Raw genomic sequence first — 24,006 nt, 5'->3', positions numbered from 1 at the left:
CATCATCATAATGATAGTATTTGTTAAGCACTATATGCCAAGCACTGTATCAAACTATGGGGTAGACACAAGATGAACAGGTCCCAAGATGAGGTCACAATCTAAGTAGGAGGAAGACCAGTATTGAATCCCCATTTTCCAAAATGAGGGAACTGAGGCACAGAGTTGAGTGACTTGCCCAAAGTCAAACAGCAGGTGCAGCTGAGATTAGAACTCAGGTCCTCTGACTCCCAGGCATGTGCTCTTTTCACTGGGCCATGCAGTTCTGTAGTGCTTAATATAGCAAGTGTTCAATGAATACCAGTGGCTGATAGATTAATTACAAAAATAAATAGGAGATACAACTGTAGGTTATCAATTTCCTAGAATAAAAGGAAAAGGGAAAAATTAGAGGGTATAAATGGGTTATATAATCATGGCATTGTTCTTAAGGAATGGTGTCATGACAAATTTTTTGAAATACATTTTTGAAAAGAGATAAAAGTTTTATAATAGATTAGAGAGTTTAAGGACTCAAGTGAAAATTTGTAAAATGATGTTTTATGCCTATATGTTAAAGGCTCTGTATGAAACCTCCTGGAATTTTACTTGGTTCTAGTATCGTGCTTCTTGTAAAATTGCAAAATAAATAAAATATTTGAGTAGATGCATTGGGAAAATACTACTGCGTTTTGTGGCCATAATTATAAGCCACATAAAGCTAGCATTAAAAGTTCATTAATAGGATACCACTCGTGATCTGGAATTGAATAATTTTCATTTGTTTATGGTTTTTTGAATATCAAGAGAATCTGTATATGCGAATGGGATGGGGTTCATCAGCAAGCTGTATAATGGGGAAGAAAGGCAGACAAAAATAATTTACAGATAGTAGGGTTAGAAGGAAGGACAAGGAATGGACAAGTGAAATACATCAGTACTATGGTTGGGTAGAAATGTAGTGCCTAACAGAGGCTGCTGGATCGATGTAATGGGATTGCTGTCTTAATTATAGAAGGCTTTCTGGAGGAGGTGGCATTTTAGGAGGGTTTTGAAGATGGGGAAGAGTTGTGATCTGGAAGATTTAATTTGGATAGAGTTCCAGGGAGGCAGCACAGTATAAGTGAGGAATCAGAGGTGGGAAAATTTGAAATTGGGCTGTAGTTAAAGCATGAGTGCAAACTGGAGAGATGAATGGGTGAAAGAAGGTGAGGAAAGCTGGTAGATAGCCTTGAAGTCAATAACCCTGAGGTTCTGCTTGATGCAGAGGCATTTGGGTAGCCAGTGGTGGATTTTGAAGGATGGAGAGAGATGTGCCGAATGATGCTTTACAAAGTTTTTTCAACTTGATTACTAAAAAATATCCCTGTCATTTATAACTTATTAAAGCTGCCAAATACTTCCAGTTGTAATTCCAGTTACCAAAAATTGGAAGCAGTGTGGCTCAGTGGAAAGAGCCTGGGCTTCGGAGTCAGAGGTCATGGGTTCGACTCCCAGCTCTGCCACTTGTCAGCTGTGTGGCTGTGGGCAAGTCACTTCACTTCTCTGTGCCTCAGTTACCTCATCTGTAAAATGGGGATTAACTGTGAGCCTCTCGTGGGACAACCTGATTACCCTGTATCTACCCCAGCGCTTAGAACAGTGCTCTGCACAGAGTAAGTGCTTAACAAATACCAACATTATTATACATGATGGGGAGGCATATCAACCTAAATGATTATTCTATAGGTGATCTTTAAATTTTTTTCAGTTGATGTTTCAAAATTATATATGGTTTCTGCCTCAAATATCTCTGGAAAAGGTCAAAAATGCACAAGTGAGTGAAACACCGAAATGGCTTAGTTGACCCAATGGAAGCAGTGTGGTCTAGTGGGAAGAGCCCAGGCCTGGAGTCAGAGGAACTGAGTTTTAATCCCCGCTCTGCTACTTGCCTGCCATGTGACCTGGGGAGAGTCACTTATCTTCTTTGTGCCTCAGGTTCCTCAAGTGTAAAATTATAATAATAATAATGTCGATATTTGTTAAGCACTTACTGTGTGCAGAGCACTGTTCTAAGCGCTGGGGTAGATAGAGGGTAATCAGGTTATCCCACGTAAGGCTCACAGTCGTAATCCCCATTTTACAGATGAGGTAACTGAGGGATTGAGAAGTTGTGACTTGCCCACAGTCAGCTGACAAGTGGCAGAGTCCGTATTCGAACCCATAACCTCTGACTCCTAAGCCCGTGCTCTTTCCACTGATCCTCCCTCCTACTTAGACTGTGAGCCCCATGTGAGAGAGGGATGATATCCTACCTGATTAACTTGTATCTACCCCAGTGCTTAGAGCAGTTCTTGACACATAGTAAGTGCTTGACAAATGTCATTATTATTATTACTATTATTATCATTATTAGTGGAAATACCAGGCCTGAGAGTCAGGAGACCAGGGTTCTTAACCCAGCTCCATTCCACTCCACTCCATCTGCTTTCTGACCCTGGGGCAAGTCACTTGACTTGTCTGTGCTTCAGTTCTGATTCTTGGTTTGCCATTCTCACTCTGTGAAGTTGGCAGCTACTTGGAGGAGTCTCTTGAGGTTTTCATTTTGACTATCATCCAATCCCTCATCTCCCAAACGCTTAGTACAGTGCTCTGCATGCAGTAAGCACTCAATAAATACCATTGATTGTGATCATCAAAAGTGTCTGAGTGACTTCAACGAGAATTTACAAGGTGAATACAAATTAGAGACAGTCAGTCTGTCGTTTTTATTGTTCACGCTGTGCAGAGCAGTGTACTAAGCATGTGGGAGAATATAATATAAAAATATCACAGATACATTCCCTGCCCACAATGACCTTACACTCTAAGGAGGGGACAGTGCCTACTCTCGATGCCAGACACAGAAACAGCTAACAGTTAAGCTTTTTGACAGTTGAACAAGTTCTGTTTGGCAGCTGCTCACGGCAGCATCATTGAGTTTCTCCCTTTTCCCTCCCCCTCCTCCAAACCTATCCCGTTGTTCTAAATTTTATCAAGGACATAGCCCACGTTCATCCGACCGCCGTACTGTAGCGGTTGGGAATGCTGAGGTGTGTGGTCTGGGAATTTGAGAGCCCAATTGTCTCGCTCCCAGGAGCAAAGAGCTCATGCGTTCCTTCCTCCTTTACCCACCTTGCATTCCTCCCCTTAGGAACTTCTTTCATTAGAACTGAGGAGATAGCTGAGAGTCTATGTCAAGGAGCATACTGCTCCTGTAAGTTCTCTGAGGACTTTCTTTTGGGATTTGAGGGTGAAGGTGAAGAGAAGAGGAGAGTAAATGCTTTGTGGATTGACGGTCTCATTTTCCAAACCCAGAATTTAAAAACAGGCCATATTATAATAATGTTGGTATTTGTTAAGCGCTTACTATGTGCCGAGCACTGTTCTAAGCGCTGGGGTAGACACAGGGGAATCAGGTTGTTACACGTGGGGCTCACAGTCTTCATCCCCATTTTACAGATGAGGTAACTGAGGCACCGAGAAGTTAAGTGACTTGCCCAAAGTCACACAGCTGACAAGTGGCTGAGCCGGGATTCGAACCCATGACCTCTGACTCCAAAGCCCGTGCTCTTTCCACTGAGCCACGTTGCTTCTCTATGACTATCAACTACTATTATGACTATCAACTAAGTCCTCGAGACTGGGAATAGTCAGAGCTTTAGCTATTCTGAACCAGATGAGCTTCTAACATCCTGGACAGTCCCAGGAGTGTATTAGTGAAGAACCCACTGAACTAAAAGAGGCATCATGTCTATAGCGCTATTTTTCTCTGAAAACCCAAGAGTGATGATCAGTTGGAGCATTTTCATCATGGCTATCCATCTATCTATTAATCTATATCTATATACATGTGTGTGTATATATATATATATATATATATATGAGCTCTTGAAGAGTTCAAAATTAATGGTGTCAGTTGTAGCCCAGACACCCTAAATTACTTTATTTACCCTTTTTATGCTCAGTTGATCTTTCTAGACACCAATTTGGAAAAGTAGGATTAGTTACATGGACTTTCCCCCAAGAAAACTCAGTTGGGTTGTGCATGATGACAGTAAGTACCATTTGACTTCACATCAGAATGGATCCTCAGTATTCAGCGGTAACACTAATGATGCTCTGCTTTACAGTTTAAAAGAAAACATGCATCCTGTTTGAGGACAACTCAACTTCCATTTATTTGTGTTCTAACCAAATCAACTTCATCTGAAGAGAGATTTATTTAACTTTAGAGGAAATGAAATATCCTCTCCTAAATACTGGCAGATAATCAGGAGAGGAAGTAGATGCAAGCGCAGAGTGACTATTTTTGCAAAGACTTCTAATTCTAGAAAGAATCTGGGGCCTTGTTTCACTTCCTCGAGTATTCGGCCATCGTGGGTGAAGCTCCGAGAGAGGCATTCGAGACATCCGTGTTAAAGAATGAGCTCAGTGACCCTTTTACAAGGCTGGTTGTGGATTGAATTGTGAAATGAAACTTTTTTTTTCCAGAACCAAAGAAAATGGCTTTGACAGAGAGCCTTTGCACTCAGAGCATCCAAGCAAGCGGCCATGCACTATTAGTCCGGGCCAGCGGTACAGTCCAAATAACAGCTTATCTTACCAGCCCAATGGTATGCCTCACCCTACCCCACCTCCACCTCAGCATTATCGATTGGATGATATGGCCATTGCTCACCACTACAGGGACTCCTACAGACACCCCAGCCACAGGGACCTCAGGGACAGAAACAGAACTATGGGTAAGGATGCAAAGGAAAACATGGCTTTTTTTCTTTAAATCTCCGAAAGAATTTTGTTTTCCACTTTATCTCTGTCATTGTAAAACATATCTTAGAGTTTCTTCCTCTCTTTCTTGAGTCTCCACAGAAGAGGCTTATTAACATTTAAAATACTTTTTAAGCAGCTGGGCCAGTGTTTGTGTGTATTTATTCATTCAGTCTTATTTATCGAGTGCTTAAAGTGTGCAGAGCACTGTACTAAGCGTTTCGGAGACTGCATACTCGTGTATGCTTGTATGAGTTTTCATCACCAATAGGATTCTCTTGCAACTCTAGTCTGCTTTACACAGTAATGTGTTTGTACATCTAACCATTCTTACTTTTAGATCGCTTTTGCCATGGCATGTTTCAGTTGTGCCTTTCATCGCCTATCTTCTGTGATTTTTATAGAAAAGACTAATTCAATTCTTGTACTGCCTAACTCCCAAATCTTTACAACTTCGTGACATCCTTCCACATTCTTCATGATCCCTGAGATTTTAAAAGAGAAAACAGCACGAAATCCAGGACTGGAGAAGAGACGGTTAGACGGCACCTGAATTGAGAGCTGTCTTGCGCCTTCTTGATATCCAAGACCCAACCAATAAAGTTGCTAAGTTTGGGTCAAAGATCAGCACATCAGAAGAGAATGATTTGCAGGCCCATTTCCACTCCTTCCTTCCTTCCTTCCTTCCTTCCTTCCTTCCTTCCTTCCTTCCTTCCTTCCTTCCTTCCTTCCTTCCTTCCTTCCTTCCTTCCTTCCTTCCTTCCTTCCTTCCTTCCTTCCTTCCTTCCTTCCTTCCTTCCTTCCTTCCTTCCTTCCTTCCTTCCTTCCTTCCTTCCTTCCTTCCTTCCTTCCTTCCTTCCATCCTTTAGAAATGGAGGAGCAAGAAGCCATCAAAAGCATTGGAAATATTTTAATATGGATCTTCTGACCATAATGGACTTGCAGGAAGTTGTAATAGTTGAGACGTAATAATTGAAGATAGCTAAGATAGAACTATCCCCCCTAACTAGACTTTTAAAAGTTCCCTTAGCTACCATAACTGAAGAGCCTTCAAATAGATTTGCTATCCCTAGATGTGGATTATTTGACAAAACGCCTTCCTGTCCTCAAGCTATATCGTCTGAGACTGACTGGAGCATAACATGCACCTTTCACAAGAGAAAGTGGTTTTGAAACACTTCTAACCACTCCTCTAAGCCTGATCCTGTAACCATGATGTCAACCTGTTCGCATCATTGAAAGAGCATTTCAGCCTCTCTCAAGAAGTAGTAGTATTCATTCTCTCGAGCTTCACAGAATAAGGCCATTCCCCATCAGAATAAACCTGGCAATATTGCTTCAGACACATGCTTTCACCTAATTTGTAAATTCTTCACATCAATCAAAGCCTCTCGGTATTTTATACTGTTTTAGTTTAGTTGAGACAAAGACTGTGGGCATTTGCCATAAAGGAGCATGAAGTACAGTGGCATTTTTAATTATTTTGTTTTATCTTTTACCCACGTTGTTATCATCACAGAGCAATAAACTTAGTCCTCTTAATAATTTCTGGGTTTCCAATTTGAATTCTTCAGTAAGAGAATATGTTAGGGTCACTTCTGCAAACCTCACTGTCCTGGAGATGATCACAGAGTCCTCTATGCAGTAAACTGTTAAGGGAGCCTAAGACCCTCCTTTAAAGTCTTTGGACACTTTGAAATACCCCTTTTAGACTATTGACCAAACTTTAAAAAGCAAATTTTATGATGTGAAACACCAGTTCCAATGCAAACTACAGTGCAAGCCTGTGTGGGCAGGGACTGTCTATTACTGTATTGTACTTTGCAAGTGGAGAAGCAGCGTGGCTCAGTGGAAAGAGCCTGGGCTTGGGAGTCAGCGGTCATGGGTTCTAATCCCGGCTCCACTACTTGCTAGCTGTGTGACTTGGGGCAAGTCACTTAACTTCTCTGTGCCTCAGTTTGTAAAATGGGGATTAAAACTGTGAGCACCACTTGGGACAACCTGATCACCTTGTATCCCCCCAGTGCTTAGAACAGTGCTTTGCACATAGTAAGCACTTAACAAATACCACCAATATTATTATTAGTAGTACAGTGCTCTGCACAGAGTAACTGCTCAATAATTACTACTGAATGAATGAACTAGAAAGTAATTCTGCTAAATGTAGCGATTATGTACTCACATTGCAAGATGATTGGTCCCTTTATGTATTAAAAATCTATATGCCTTGCCTTGCATGTGATATCTTAAAATCTATCCCCTACCTTTTAATTATATTAACATAAATTTAATAGTTCTAGTACAAAGTTATTTCAAGGTGCTTTCTCAGGAAATTTTAACATGTGTTAATGTAAAGTAGATCCTTGAGAATGAAGAAAAATTATAGTGTTTTAACCAGGCAGCCATTTTTTCTCTGATTTAGCACGTCAGACTCCTGATCCCTCTCTCAGTTTCAAATCCTGCAGTATGTATTTTAAAACTTGAAAATTTTTTTTTCATTAAGTATTTTATGGATATTCATAGAAATAGATCATGTAAATGGATTCAGTTTGTAAAAGAAGCCAGGAAAAGTGTTTTGTCACTCTGACAGGCAAATCCTATGACGAATAAACAAACCAAACACAAAAAAAGTAGAATTTTTTTACTCAATAAGTTAAACAAATAGATACTGAAAGTACTGTTTAATTGAAACTTACTCTTCAATGTTTGTTATATCACTTATTTTTCAGTCAGATGTAGTCTTCACCAATGCAAACTGCACCCTTTTTCTAAGCATTGTAATAATAATAACAAAAATGGTATTTGTTTAGTAATTACTATGTCCCAAGCACTGTTCTAAGCCCTGGGGGAGATCCAAGGTAATCAGGTTGTCCCACGTGGGGCTCACAGTTTAATCCCTATTTACAGACAGGGTAATTTAGACACAGAGAAGTTGAGTAACTTGCCCAACGTCACACAGCTGACAAGATTAGAACCCATGACCTCTGACCTCACGCCTGTGCTCTTTCTACTGAGCCACACTGTTTAATGAATTGTGTCAGGTGACAACTGTCTACATAGTTTTCAGACAATTCAGTTTTATCAGTTCAAGCTAAGTTCTTAAATGGAAAAAATAGCTCAATGCAAATCTTAGGTCTTTTAATATTATCCATATACTTTTAAAATTTCAAACCATCCAAAAATCTCCGAACTCCTTCTGAGGGTATCTTAATTTCATTCTCTTTTATCCCAAGAGTTACTGGTACATTCAAAGCTCTATCAATCTCCAATCATTTCCTGTGATTACAATCTTAACAGCGATGCTTTTATCCAAAAGACAGACAATAATGGAAGCCATAGTAGATTATCTATTGCAAAAATTTTGACATGAAATTATCAAAACAGCAAAAGCTAAATACTATTTTTCCAGGATATATTTGAATTTTGTTGGCAATAAGCATTTGCTATTTTACTTTTTGACCAATAGGTGGCACTGACATTTTTTATTTCAAATGTCTTTCGAATCCAGTAACTTTCCTTGGGTTTATGTTTTAATTCTTACTTTTTTCTTTTTATTTTGGAGGGCAGGGAACCCCAAAATGTGTCACACGTTTGCACATGTTGGTTACAGTTGAGATCATGGCTCAGGATCTATCAAGTATAGTCTTGTATTTAGTCAATAAACTTATTTCTCCAAAATAAGATGGCCACCATTCGTGGGTGTCACTGGAGCTATTGGTGAAACTTCCATCGTACTTTAGAATCACTTCTGACCCAAAGACTATAACCATCGTTGTCAAAGAAGCCTTTCAGCTCCCTGAGAGCCATCGTTGTCACTTCCCATTGCTTGGCTTTCTCAAGGCTACCAAAAAAAAAAAAAAACTTGCAACAGGGAAACAGTGTTGTCTCTTTACCTAAAATATTGCATGAGAGCCATCGTTGTCACTTCCCATTGCTTGACTTCCTCTTCTCAAGGGTACCAAAAAAAACCAAAACTTGCAACAGGGAAACAGTGTTGTCTTTTAACCTAAAATATTGTATGCATGATACACAGCCTTTTGGAAACAAATGTCTCCAAATGAGAAGCTGCATGGCTTAGTAGAAAGAGCACGGGCTTGGGAATCAGAGGTCATGGGTTCTAATCTCAAATCCGCCATTTGTCTGCTGTGTGACCTTGGGCAAGTCACTTAACTTCTCTGTGCCTCAGTTCCCTCATCTGTAAAATGGGGATTAAGACTGTGAGCCCCAAGAAGGACAACCTGATTACCTTGTGTATACCTCCCACTTAGAACAGTGCTTGGCACATAGAGAAAGAACGCTTAACAGATACCATCATCATCAAATATAAATTATTGTTTCATGATTAACTCATTGGTAGAGAATATTTTATGCTTTTTATTTCATAGGATTTATTTTCAGAATACAGCAATAATGGTTACATTACTGATGGTCACCAGTTGATGTTCATTTACAGCACATTTATTTGATATTTTGATTGACTTTAATGGGAATTACCCAAGAAAACATTGGGGTCCAGTTAATCAATATATTCTTGTGGAAGTCAGATAAATTAACATCAATATTTATCATTGATTTGCATAATGTGCTCTTCCCTTTTTTTTATCATCACATTTGTGCTACCCGTTTCCCTTCTTGCCTACTCACCAAATGATGCCCAAGAGAATCCAGATTGAAAATATGGAAGGGCTCTATGTTCCTTTTATAAATAGTAATGATTTTCAGGTAACAAATCCATTTCTTTGTGGCCTACATTTGATCAGTGCATATTTGTAGGTATATCTTTAAGAGATTATATGAAAAAGCTGTGGGGTAATGGGATCCTTTTTGTCTGCCTCTTTAGGGTTGCATGGCACACGTCAAGAAGAAATGATTGATCACAGACTAACCGACAGAGAATGGGCCGAAGAGTGGAAACACCTTGACCATGTAAGACGCTACTAAAGATCTGTGTATTAATGCTTTTTTGTCTTTGGTGTAAGGTAAAATGAACAAACTATATTTATTAAGGCTCTAAACATGCTATATGGCCCTATTGCTGAAAAGGAAATCTGCCATGACTATATGCTGTTGAATTAAGAATTATATTTTTAAAAGAAGTTGTTCCAATTTAGCCGCTCTTTGTGACAGATGTATTTAGGCCTCGACAGAAAGACTCAAATCAATCTTGTACATATATATCTTCAAAGCCAATTTAAAATGCTGCTTTATTCTGAAAAGCTTGTTTCAGCTCCAACTTACTGGGTCCAGACAAATTCTGAGCCTGCTGATTTTTGCAGGAGAAAGATAAGGAGAAGAGGAAAAATTCCCACTAATATCTCTGATATTTCCCTGTGCCTTAAGCCAGTCAGCCTTGTTCTCTGAATTCACTGAAACAATATAGATGATATTATTTAACATTAAAACTAAAAAAAAAAGATATGCGTTATTTTCCATACATCTCTTAATCGTGCTTAATTGGTGTTTATGTATGTATATGTTTGTGTGAACTGCACACATTCTCCTTTTGCCATTGTCACATTTCAGAAATCTGATTCCTTCAGTCACCTAGAAAATGTTAAATGTTTATAAATGAGGCCTGTCAATGAGTAAATCCCATCAACTGAGCAAGCGTGGTTCAGTGGAAAGAGCCCGGGCTTGGGAATCAGAGGTCATGGGTTCTAATCGGGGCTCCGCCACTTGTCAGCTCTGTTACTTTGGGCAAGTCACTAAACTTCTCTATGCCTCAGTTACCTCATCCGGAAAATGGGGATTAAGACTGTGAGCCCCATGTGGGACAATTTGATCACCTTGTATCCCCCCCAGCGCTTAGAACAGAGTTTCGCACAGTGTAAGCGCTTAACAAATGCCATCATTATTATTATTATGTGTTTTGCTTTTCTTTTCTTTTCCAATAGCTGTTAAACTGCATAATGGACATGGTGGAAAAAACAAGGCGCTCTCTCACTGTGCTAAGGCGATGTCAGGAAGCGGACCGCGAGGAGCTGAATTACTGGGTCCGGCGGTACAGCGACGCTGAGGATTTAAAAAAAAGCGGGAGCAGTAGCAGCAGCAGCCACTCCAGACAACAGAGTCCAGTGAATCCAGATCCAGTCCCCCTCGGTACTTTAGGGCATTTACTACTTACCCCTTTTAGGGCAAAAAGCAGAATGAATCTTTGACTGGTTCATTGTGCTTTAAACCGTGGGCATCGGGGTCTAGGCGAAGCTTGTAAGTTTGTTTAGAATATGTCAATCAAGACAAATAAACCCCCAAAACTAATGCTGTCAACAGAACCCAGTCCATGCATGCCTTTGGGAACCTATAGTATATACACAGAGTACACACGCAGTATATTATACACAAGTATATACGTATATATGTGCGTAGGTATAGATATTCTATATTGGGTAGACATCTACGTTCCAAGCACTTAGGTCAGTGCTGTGCACCCAGTAAGCGCTCAATAAATACGATCGAATGAATGAATGAATGCATATATTTTACGTTGCATGAAATATATGTTGCTTATTATCCTATTGAAAAAGCTGAATGGAAAATTACCAACCTCGATTTAGTATTTTTAGTAATTAAATGTAGCTTACTAAATATGCAAGAAAACCTCTAACCTGCTGGTTTCTCTCTGATTTGATGATCCAGAAGAATGGATCATTTGCACAAATGCGCATTTAGCAAATGTACAGAAAAGTTTGTAATGTTTAAAAGGACAGCCTTAACATAAGGGGAACTCTGCAGAGGCTTAATGTGTAAAAACTGTTCCACAGGGATGGAAATCTCTCAGAGCTCGGCAGCCTGACATCTCTCCTTCCCATGACTGCATCTCAGATACTCACATCTCAGTCTGATACCATTTTTTTTAATGATATTTGATAAATGCTTACTATGTGCCAGACACTGGACTAAGTGCTGAGCAGAGTGGCCTAGTGAATAGAGCACGGGCCTGGGAGTCAGAAGATCCCAGGTTCTTATCCTGGTTCTGCCACTTGTCTGCTAGGTGATCTTGGGCGAGTCATTTTACTTCTCTGGGCCTCAGTTACCTCATCTGTACAATGGAGATTGAGACTGTGAGCCCCATGTGGGACAGGGACTGTGTTCAGCCTGTTTCATTTGTATGCACCCCAGCACCAAGTACAGTGCCTGGCACATAATAAGCGCTTAACAGATACCATAATTGTTATTAGGAATAAGCTAATCAGGCTGGACAGAGTCCATGTTACACATGGGGCTGAGAGTCTTAATCACCATTTGACAGATGAGGTAACTAAGACCCACAGAAGTTAAATGACTTACCCAAGTTCACCCAGTTGGACAAGGGAAGGAGCCGGGTTTAGAACTCAGGTCCTTCTTACTCCTATTTAGTACAGGCATTAAAAAACAATAACAGGTCATTACCCAATATTCTTAGGTTTTTTGGTATAGAATAGATAAGCTGGGAACTGTAACAGGGAGGATGGGTAACAGGTACAAGGAAGGGCAGATACAAGAGAAAGAAAAATAGAGAAAAAGAAACCGGCAGGGGTGTTAGCTCAACAACAACATTTTTGAAATTCTGAATCTGATTCCAGTGAAATATAAATGGGGAGTAAATAGAGTACTCAAAATCACTGATGGTGCAAAATATATCCTAAAGTGGATATAAAGGAACCATGTAGATAGGATTCTTAAAAATAATCCCTGATTAAAACCACCCCTCAAGTCAGCTAATTACTGTCTACATTTTAGAAATGGTGAGAGTCACATACAAAAATAGTGCTGGTATGTCTTTAGTGCCTGTTTTGTGCAACATGATGTTCTAAACATGACAGGCAGGTTTGCAGTCTAAAGCAGGGAAACAAACAACAGTAGGAAATGAGTGTAAAGAAATGATATAGACTTATGGGGGATGGTGTTCCCAGTGAGGCAGGGAATAGTCAGGAATAGCTTCTTGTAGTTGATGAATTGTGAATTCAATGGACATGTCCACTAAATGCTTGATACCATAATACTGATTAAAACATGTTGATTTGATGTCTTTTAAATGGGGGGAATAAGGACAAGATTTTATCAATTCAGTTAATAATAGAAGCAGCATCTGGAAGGTAAATTCTTCTAGGACAGTTCTTAGATCAAGGTTAAATTCTTCTAGGACAGTTTCTTAGATCAAGTTCATTTAAATGCAGGAACAAAAAGCAATAAGAATAAATATGGGAGGTGAGTGATTTTGTGTGTCTGTGTTTCACATTAGATTTATCTGTAACTCAGAAAATAGTAAGGTTTTTTTTTTTTTTTATGTGTGTGTGTGTATTTTAACTTTTACAAGGTTTACATATTTTTTTTTCCAGTCCTGAAGATAAGCATCCATCTTTGGCATATTTGTCAGGATGGGGTTTGAAAGTGAATGAATATATTTTCCTAGGAAAGTCAATGCTGTATGACATATCCGTGGAATATGATACTTGGAATACCCTTGAAGTAGAGGCATAAACTTTAGCCATCTTTAATTAGGCAACTTCATTTAAGCATACTCATGAAATTCACTTGATATTTTAAAATTACCATGAACTATCACTTTTACTGATCTTAATGCTATTGTTTCCCTATTAATTACCAAGCTGACTGATATATATATATATATATATATAGTGAAATTCTATGTCTGGAAGCATTCCTAAGACTTTGCAAAGTTCAACAAAAGTTGGACTCAGTTAATTGATGTTATTTACAAGAGATTACAAAGTCTTAATGGTGTGTAAGACAATATTTGACAGATTCTGGCATGCAAACAAGAGGGAAGTTAAGCCAAAATTTAAATGAAGAGGCTGGGAAGTACAAAATTTCACAGCTTCCCATTGAAAGCTTTTTAAAGGAGGATTTTATCCTGTCCTGAATATGGAAATGCATCCATTTTTGAGATCCTGCATCTTTTAAGAGGATCATGGAAGACAAGCAATATATGTTGTCAGGATATGAGTCCTCCCTGTTCCACCCCTGACATTCTTGTCTCCTCTGATGTCACCTCTTTGGGGTGATGTAGCAGGAGGATTGATGGAGAAATGTTGCAGTGCCAGAGAGATTGGATTTAGGTGGCAGGTACAACAGAGAGAGCACAATGGGCCCAACTCCTAGATGGAAGGACACAACAGGTTTAGAATTCACAACCTAAATGTAACAGTTATCCAACACTATTACCTTAAGATCCCTTGTGGGTTGAAACTTTTCTTTTTTTTTTTTCTTTAGTAACATGCTCCCATCATCTAAGCTTCATCCTCATTATCATTCAGGCACATTAGAGTGCACTGCAAGTTCCTAATTAACAAATAGTTAAGTGGCTTACATCATGAAAATTCATGGTAATTTAACTGTTCTGGTACATCCTTGAATTACAATATTATAAAGTACCTTTGGGGGTCCTAAACAATATGATTAGAAGTTCTTTGAACTGAATTTTAGAATATGGAATTTTTCTCCGAAGCAAAATGAAAATTCATAATTGAAAAATGGCATGGAAACTTAGTGAGACTGACTTAAAATAGTCTTTGTGCTGTTCTAAACAGAATGTTCAATCATATTATTGAGCATTTACTGTGTGCAAAACACTGTACTAAGCACTTGGGAGAGTATAATACAACAATAAACAGATATATTCCCTGCCCAAAATAAGCTTACAGTCTAGAGGAGTTAGGTGTAAGGATATTTTAGGGTGATGTGTTACTTCTTGTGGTCTATATTGATGGATAATGTAAGGGATTTATGAATGTGTGTAGGTAATTTGGTTATTTTTTTAAGCTTATTGCAACCCTTAAGTGCTCTATATGTAGTGGACACTCAAAATACTGCTGACTGGTTATTTTGGGGTCCTCCATAACAAAACAAACTTCATCTTACATAAGTTTGCAAGTAAATCTCAAAGAATGTGCTTATTAAAATACAATAGTAAGCTATGACTCTCCTTTATGTGTGGGGTAAATTGCTAGGCTTTCTATTGTACCTTGTAGGACAGTGCTATGCATCAGATATTTGTAGGTTGTCTCTAGCATGCAAACAGCACAATAATTTAACCTAACGTTATGTGTGTTCAGCACTGAACAATTACAGTGAAATGAAATAGCTTTGATTCATTCATCAATAATAAGAAGAACATGAGTGCTTCGGTAGTTTTGGAGGTTCTTACTCATCAGCAGAGTAACCCCTATAGACTCTTCCACAATTCCTAATTCATCTTTGGCTCTTTAGATATCTGGCTTCTTTACTACATGCCTGCTCACAGGTTTCCTCTTATAGTCTCTCCTCTAAGTACTTTCATTACAACATCTTTTGTTTATGAGAGTCTCTGAATCAATCCAGACATCTGTCTCTGAAGTCTTATAGACTTTTCTGCTTATACCAGGCTCTATGCATCTCTCTGTCATCTCCTGTTCTGTACAATCTTCTGAGAATCCATGTATTAGTAGAGATAGATCTGGGATAGGAAACTGCAGAACTGGAATAATTAGGTGGACACTTACTCAATAGAGAATGGTTTTTACAGGTAAAAAAGAAAGATAGTTATCTGTCCAGTTTCCAGAATTATAAAAAGCTGTGCAATCTGAGTGGGGTAGAATAACTCAGGTTATCAAATAACAGTAATTTGGATAGTTCCACACCACACGTCCAGAAGATAAACATTTGAAACGAGTGGTGGATGTCAGAATTGTAGCATACCTTCATCTGAATAAATCTGTTTTGGTGTTTTCCTACAAAGGCTGATATTAAAAATATTTTTGTTACCTTCTTTTAGAGAATAGTTGGTGGGTTTATAGAAGCGAAATCATTGTCATTTTTTTGATTAAATGGAATCTCGCCAGAATTCTGCTAATTCAGAATCTAGCTCTTCAATTGAAGATGACATTCCTGGAAGACATCAGTATGACCCCAAGAGGAGGTTGAATTAATGATGAAACAGTGACCCAGTGAAATTTTTAAAACCTCTCTAGTTATGGTCATTTTGCAAAATTAAATGACCAGGCTCTAAAAAAATGAGATGAACTTTTTCAGGAATTTTAACATCTGAGAGCCTTCTCTTTAGAAAAAAAGGCCAACATACAGCAGAGCTGCATATTTAGTAGCTGAGCTGCCTTCGTTAATAATGGTTTAAAGATTATATTGGAATCAAGAATGGGTGTTATCCAAGATGCCAAGTTGAGCACCGAGAGGCCCAAAATGTGATGGATCATTAGGAATTGTGCTTTGAAAATAACCTAAATAATAATTCCCAAGTATATTCCACTCCTTGTAGAAACTAAAAAAAAAAAAGGAAATAACTGCCTTGCCAAAGATAAAGGATGCATATTGAAAGGCTAGTGTGTAAGTTACAATCTTCACTCATAGGTATGTGACAATACTATTTCTTCTTTGCCTTAGAGAAGTCTATAACTAAATATTGTTAAACAATGGTTTATGCATTTTGTCAATGTTTAGTGAGGTGAATGTAGTGATCTCTTCGAAACTTAACTATCTGAAATGACCTTCTCTTATCAATCTTCCCTGAATTCTCTGTGCTGACCATGTTGGCTTAGGGAGTAGTCAGTTATACTGGACAAGTGATTCCTCCTACTTTCTTTACAAACCAGGCACAGCTAGGGAGATATTAGAGTCTCTTAGAAATCTCTGTTTTGGAGCTACCACCAGTCCTGAGTTTGAGAATTGGACTTAGATTCCTGAATTTCGGATTTAGAGTTCTGAATTGCTAGCTGTGAATTGCTAAAATGATCTCTCACTTAATCTTTCCTGTCTTTTGATGGATTGTGTAATAGATATCATCATGATCACAGCCTCATTCTGTCCACTGCAGGATGAAGGCCATACGTAGGTGCTGCCAACCTTTGAGCACTGCTGTCCTGGGCCAAAAACTGACCACATTGGTCCTTCAAAGGCTATCAGCTCATCCCTTCATGCTTACTGATGGCGACCCTTGCTGTATCTATTATCCAATGGTCTCCATTCTGTCGTAAGTGTAGTCCATCTTCATCTCTCTCTTACATCATAGATGACCCTTTCGGCTTTTTCCTAGCCTTCATGACATTTTCACACGGGATTGGTCTTCTGTCCATTTATGTTTTCTTTTGTCTCCAGGAAACAAGCAGCAAGATAAATATTGATATTTTTGCCAAGAATGAACAGATTCTGCTCTAGAAGTCCCTTCCCCATTTTTCCATCTTTCAGTGTTCAACATGACTTCTTTGCTCATCATTTCATTCATTTTGATTGATTTTACTTAACATATTAATATAGTATGTTTCATGTTTTCTGGCAAGTATATTCACATGCCAAATCTATCTTTTCCTGGATTCCTTTATCTTTATTGCTAGCGCTAGAAGAAGAGGTAGCAACATTTACTGAGCGCCCGCTTAGGGCACTGCACTGTACTAGACGATTGGGAAGTACAGAATGATGAACAGCTTAGACGTTAATGGGGGAGATTTGAAAACGAACACTTCATCTTTTTCCCCCTTCATTTTAAAGGCTGACAGAAGTTGCTGCCTTACATAATCCTTTTCAGAAGTTAGGAAACTCACTTTCTTCAGGTGGTTGCCAAATCCTCAAGGCTACCACGCTCTGGTTGTCATTTTGACATGACAGAATGACAGTGATCAAGCTATTATGAGGTTTATACACATTCAAGTTTAGTTTTCTCATCCACACTTTCAAAATATGTTTCCTTGATATCAATATATCTGTAGCCTACTCATTAAGGAAGGTAGGATATCTCCATTTAGATAGTTATCTCATCTACTTTCTAAACCTTTGAAGATATCTTTCTCTCAGACATGGGTATTGGGTATTGTAGAATCAAAAGACATTTCTCAAAATATAGTAGAGATTTCTGAAATCTAGTATGTAAGTGCATTTTTATCCTTAAATGGTAAAATCTAAGGTTAAGAAAGACTTCATCATCTAAGTATGGAGGAAAAATCTGTAATCAGATCCCTTTACACAAGGATTAAAAGAAGCAATATTCAAAGAAAGGAATTTGAAAAATAAAAAAATGGAAGAAACAATTTCTCATAGATTCTCATTATTTTAAGTATGTTTCATTGAGTTTAAAACTGAAGATCCAGTGACATTTTACAAGAATGCAGCAGCAAACTCATGAAAGTAGGGATCTGTACAGACTGAGTCAAGACTGCAGGTCTGATCAAGCAAAACAGAGAATGACATCTTCATTTTGTTTTCCTCAGGAGTTTCTGCTGTTTCTGCCAGGGCCTCACTGATGCTCAGTAACTTGGAGGCTTAGAAGTCTTAATCACTTCTTAGTCACTTAGAAGTAGCGTGGCTTAGTGGCAAGAGCACAGGCTTGGGAGTCAGAGGGCATGAGTTCTAATTCCGGCTCCGCCACTTGTCTGCTGTGTGACCTTGGGCAAGCCACTGAACTTCTCTGTGACTGTTACCTCGTCTGTAAAATGGGGATAAGGACTGTGAGCCCCACGTGGGACGATCCGATTACCTTGTATCTACCCCAGCGCTTAGAACAGTGCTTGGCGTAAATTAAGCGCTTAAGTACCATAATTATCATTAATATTATTGGTAATACAAAGCCAGAATCATCAAGCATTATTCAAATGAGCCATCCCTCTTTTACCTATCACCTCTACTGGGTGGGAACCTGGAAAAAAAGTTTGTATTCAGGCCTGATGGGCCCATTTTTGAGTCAATCAGTGGTATTTATTGGGTTCTTACTCTGTGCAGATCACTGTACTTAGCTCTTGGAAGAAGACAGGACAGTTGTAGACATGATCCCTGCCAACAGGAAGCATATAGTCTAATGGGGGAGTCAACATTAAATTACAGAGAGGGGAAACAACCAAGTATAAGGATTCGTACTCAAGTGCTGTGGGGTTTGGGATCAAGTGTAAAAGTGAGTCAGTAAGGCAGTCTTGTTGGGCTTATCCTGAAATATTTGGTCCCATTAATGCATTGAGGAGTGGATGAGTGGTAAGAGTGGACAACAAGATGGTACTGAGGAATTTAGTAATATGATTTTAGGATGTGTGAATATTTCAAGGGTGTATTCCTGGAGGTGAAATGGTTTTGGCCAAAAAACAACCAACAAGAAAGGATGCAGGTAGAACCCTGAAATTTTCTTTATTTCATTAGGAATTCTCCTCTTTCAGCACATCAGTCATATTCCTGAGAACTAGATGTAGTGGATAGAGCACAGACCTGGGAGACAGAAGCTCATGGGCTTTAATCTAGGCTCTGCCACATGTCTGCTGTGTGACCTTGAGCAAGTCACTTAACTTCTCTGTGCCTGTTACCTCATCTGTAAAATGGGGATTGAGACTGTGAACCCCATGTGGGACAGGGACTGGGTCCAACCCGATTTGCTTTTATCCCTCCCGGCACTTGCTACGGTGCTTGGTGCATAGTAAGCGCTTACCAGATACCATTATTATTAACTAGTCTTTGTTATAGAAGCTTTGAGCAGCTACAGTATAGCACCTACCTTAATACAACTAAATTTGGATAATCAAAACCTTTCAAACACCCAAGAGTTGTAAATTCAAAGTCACCATTCATTCATTCATTCATTCATTCATTCATAGCAAATTCAGCTGGAAGAATCTGATTTGGCCTTGTAAATTTCATCATGCATTTTGGGACAATGGAAACTCATACGATCCAAGAAATAGCCTCCCAAGAAGCAAGCACTATTGGATAAGAAAGGAGCTTCTATGGCTGGGAGGTGTTTCCTCTTGCCAAATTGCCAAAATAAGAAGTGCCCATTAGTATGAACCTTTTGTTTTCAGTTGACTATTAATAAGAACAATTGCCCCCTGTGAGATTTTGCATTTGGAAATGTTTTCAGAAATGCCCAATCATTTTTTTTTTAAAGGGTCCATAAGCAGTCTATTTTCTGCAATTCGGCACTGATGTGAATTTCATTGTTGGGAAACTTCCTTCTGACTTTGAGGTCATTCGCCGTTCCTTTGTATTCATTCATTCAGTAGTATTTATTGAGTGCCTACTATGTGAAGAGCACTGTACTAAGCGCTTGAAATGTACAATTCGGCAACAGATAGAGACCATCCCTGCCCAATAACGGGCTCACAGTCTAAACGGGGGAGACAGCAGAGCAAAACAGAACAAAACAAAACAAGACAACATCATCAAGATAAATAGAACCATGGAGATATACACCTCATTAACGAAATGAATAGGGAAATTAATAATATATACAAATATGCACAGTGCATTTAGTTTGGGAAACATTTTAGTGTTTGCCCCACTGGTGAGAATCTTCACTGGTGGAGACAATGGAAATGAGGCACTGGTCCTGGTATAGATGTATTTGCAGGTTGTTGTAATGGCATTGATTGAGTACACTCCACTAGGTGCTTGGTAAGTACAGAGTATAGAAGTAGTATGTTTCCTGCCCATAAGGAGCTTACAGTCCAATGGGGAACATTGCAGAACACATAGGGCATTATATTGTGATATCTTTACTCTAGGCATGTTCCAGGGCTCTGCTGCTCCTGGGTAAAATCAACTGGAGACTGTTGAATTTTAGATATGGAATTCCAGCTTGGAGATGGGACTGCCGGGATAGGGAAGGTGGAAATGCCAAGCTGGGCTTTAAAAATCTGTGGGGGGTGGAGGTCATATCTAGTCATAAGCAGTGCTAATCTCTGACTGGAGGGATGACATACTGTCACTACTTCTGTAAAATAACCCATCACTGCTGTGCATTTGCCCCAGGCCCAGAGTAGCATCGTTTCCTGATCAAAGCAGTTTCTGGAAGTAATAGCAGTGATCATTCTTTGAGCCCAGGAGGGCTTGTTTCTTCTCCCTCTCCTCTTCCTTTTTCTTTTCCCCAACACTATTCTTTGGTTAGGGTGGTAGATCAGTTAACACTCAGTTCTATCATTTGTCTTCACTAAGCATTTTAGCCTGAGTGTCACTGGGAAATAGGTAACAGTCTTCCGATGTCAGCCTGGAAAGTTCCAGTGAACCACCTTTTTGGAAAGAAAAAAAAGGCACCCATTTCTTGTGTGCCCATGTGCTGTGCATGGCGTTGAATCTGGGTTACTATTGCATGAGTTTTCCTTAACGTGGGATTGTGCAAAAATGCAACTCTTGCAGTATAGGGCCTCTGAGTGTGTATAATGATTAAGAATTAGTCAAATGAATAGCTGTTTTTATTTTAAGTTCTCTTTTTGATAATTTGGTCTAAGTCCAATCAGACTACTGGGCATTTAGCCAAGCTTTGTTGAAGCCAAGTTTTTCAACTGACATATATACTTGAGCAAATTTTAAACAGGGTCTGTGATCTTCTGCAGTCTTTCAATCAATGACATTTGCTTTTCAATCAATCAGTGGTCTCTGTTGAGCATTTAACTGTGTGCAGAACATTGTACTAAGTGCAAATACATCCACTCCCTGGGAGAACTCATTCGCTCCCATGGCTTCAACTACCATCTGTCTGATTGACTGGAAAACGCTTGTTTGCTTCATATTTTAAAAAAGCTACATACATTATATGTTATGCAGAGAATAACCCCGGAGTTATATAAAATATTTCCTTATCATTTGAGTGCTATTTAAAGAGTTCTTGGAAGTGACAAGAAAACTGCTGAACAAAATAGAGAGTTAAGAAATTACATTTGCTTTCGATTCCAGGATTGAATTAGGCATGAAAACAATCAGTCAATTGTATTGAACCATCAGTTGTTTTTATTGAGCACTTACTGTGTGCAGAGTGCTATATTTGGGAGAGTGCAGTATGGCAAAGTAGGTAGATACATTCCCTGCCCACAATGAGCTTGCAGTCTAGAGGGCGACACAGACATTAATATAAACACATGACCTGTAAAAACATGGATGAGTGCTGTGATGCTGAGGGAGGGGGTGCATTGCAAATGAGGACGTAATTGTGAATGCAAATGAGGACGTAATTGTGAAAGGTCTCTTGGAGAAGATGTGCCTTCAGAAAGGTTTTTAAGAAGGGGAGAGCGATCTTCTGTCAGATATGAAGATAGAGGGCATTCCAGGCCAGAGGCAGGATGTGGCTAGAGGTCAGCAGTGTCTGGGTCAGGAATAGGTCATTGATGAAGGGAAGCTTTCCCATAATAGAGCTGGGGGTCTATAGGCTTCACTTGGCAGAGACTGTGGGGAGGGTGTGGAGAAAGGAGATGGGGTGACGGGTAGCCAGGGGTTGGATGGGAGTGAGCTGATAGGGGTCTGTGGGGGTGGAGCTGGGCTAGAATAACAGGGATGGAGTGGGGGAGGAGGGAAGGGGTGGGGCAAGAGGTGGGGAGGGCTTGGATGCTGCTGATGTCATTTGTTAAGCACTTACTATGTGCAAAGCACTGTTCTAAGCACTGGGGAGGATACAAGATGATCAGCTTGTCCCACCTGGGGCACACAGTCGTAATGCCCATTTTACGAGGTAACTGAGGCTCAGAGAAGTGAAGTGGCTTGCCCAAAGTCACCCAGCTGACAAGCGGGGGAGGCGGGATTAGAACCCATGACCTCTGACTCCCCAGCCCGGGCTCTTTCCACTGAGCCACGCTGAGAGTATGGGGGATGCAGGAAAGGGAGGACAGGGTTGGGTTGACTGGGGGGAGGGGATCGAGAAGACCATAATGAGTTCAGAAAAGTTTAAGGTTCGTAGTTGAAGTTATCTACAGCAATAACTGCTTAATCTGGTAATTCTGTGATTAAATTGCTCAACTGCATGCAGGTCCTTGGGTTCTAGGGAGTGAAGTTTAGGGGTAAACAGAAGGCTTGGCTGATGATATATATCAAGGGCAGGCAGCCGTTGATATGTAAAAATCCAAGTTCTTATCACCACACCTGTTCTGTTACTACACATGAAGTTTGCCTCAGTGGTGATAGGAAAGCACAGGGAGGATGTGTTCAAATTCTTACTGATATAGTAATTTCAGTTCTCCTGCTGTGGAGCAGTGTATCTTCCCCAACTTCCCTTTGTTGAGCCCCTTTAGCCCTCTAATTCCAAATTTATGAATGAATATGTACTTTAATAAAAGGTATTCGCTGTGCTTTCAGTATTCCGAGGTCTACCTTAAACAAGTCAGGAATTTGACTTTTACTAGAAATTTCCTTTAGATTTTGCCTACCTTTCTTTATGGAGGGCAGTAATTATCTTCTGCCCTTCTTGTCATCAGGTTTTTTACCCTGTAATCCTCAGAAGTTGGCTTTTTTTTTTTTAGAGAGAACCTTTTTCTGTATGTCAGTAACTTATAGCTAAAGGTATCACTATTTGAGTTTTTCTCACATCTTTTGGAAATGGTCATCATAGTATAGCAGGCCTTCAAAGTTCCAATTAGACTTATTGAAATCTGGTCTTTTATTCCAAAATGCTTTTTTTTCGATTAAAGGGACTCCATCACCTATTCTAGTTTGTCACCCATCTTTTGGAAGAGTCCATAACCACATAGTCATATCCAGAGGCAATTGTATTCATAAAATCATGGATTTTGAGTGGGAGATTTCAGAGAAGAGCAAACTTTGCAAGTGTTTCTCTGTCTGAAAATCAATGCCACTCTGAAAGGCCATCTCTCTCAGCTGTCTGGCCTCTTCTTTGATTCCTCAGACTCTTCCATTTCCTTCCATCTGAAAGAAAGGGAGCAAATCTATAAATACTGGAGCTGCAGGGAGGACTAACTGATAAATCAACAGTATTTATTGAGTGCTTCTTGCATGCAGAACACTGTATTAAATTCTTTAGGGAGAGTATGATAGAGTTAGACCCAATCCTTGTCAAGGAGTTTATAATCTAGAGTTTCTAATTAGTGCCATAGGGCAATGAATTTATATAACTGCCACTGATTGTAACCAGTTTGCTTAAATAGGTCTATATTAGATATATTTTTCCAGGTCCTTATTTAAAGAATAACTAACCCCTTAGCAAACTCTTTATTCAAACCTAGAAGAAGGAATATGTTACTGAATGGGTCAGGTGTACCAAGTTTACACTGTTACATCTGCAAGCACCTACACTCTTTAATTTGTTCTGTACAAAATTTCTAAAACAACCATTTAATTCCCAGTAGAATTGGTGCTTTAGCATTGGGATTGACATTTTCACACTATATTTATGTAGCTAATGAACATAGCATAAATATAGCCATTTAAAATAAAGAATGTTTCTGTCTTTTAACAATTAAAAATGTGAATTTAATGGGGTAATTTGTTTACAGTCCTCTTTCCCCCAATTATACCCATGTATATCTACCCATGTATACATTGCATGGTTAAATTTGT

General features: G+C 39.3%; 1 protein-coding gene across 4 annotated transcripts in view; it reads left to right on the top strand.

The window, feature by feature from the left end:
- RUNX1T1 (RUNX1 partner transcriptional co-repressor 1) overlaps positions 1-24,006 on the top strand; it is a 159,041-nt gene that overhangs the window by 110,819 nt on the left and 24,216 nt on the right. For all 4 annotated transcript variants that reach the window (XM_007670675.3, XM_029063668.1, XM_007670677.3 and 1 more), the window contains 3 exons: positions 4,492-4,742; positions 9,608-9,693; positions 10,662-10,866. In XM_007670675.3, the coding sequence (XP_007668865.1) occupies positions 4,492-4,742; positions 9,608-9,693; positions 10,662-10,866 (542 nt within the window). The remainder of the gene's footprint in view (positions 1-4,491; positions 4,743-9,607; positions 9,694-10,661; positions 10,867-24,006) is intronic.

This window comes from Ornithorhynchus anatinus, chromosome 4, assembly GCF_004115215.2.
Source record: "Ornithorhynchus anatinus isolate Pmale09 chromosome 4, mOrnAna1.pri.v4, whole genome shotgun sequence".
Classification (NCBI taxonomy): Eukaryota; Metazoa; Chordata; class Mammalia; order Monotremata; family Ornithorhynchidae; genus Ornithorhynchus; species Ornithorhynchus anatinus.
The sequence above is the reverse complement of the archived record's forward strand: the minus strand, read 5'-3'. Positions and strand labels throughout refer to the sequence as shown.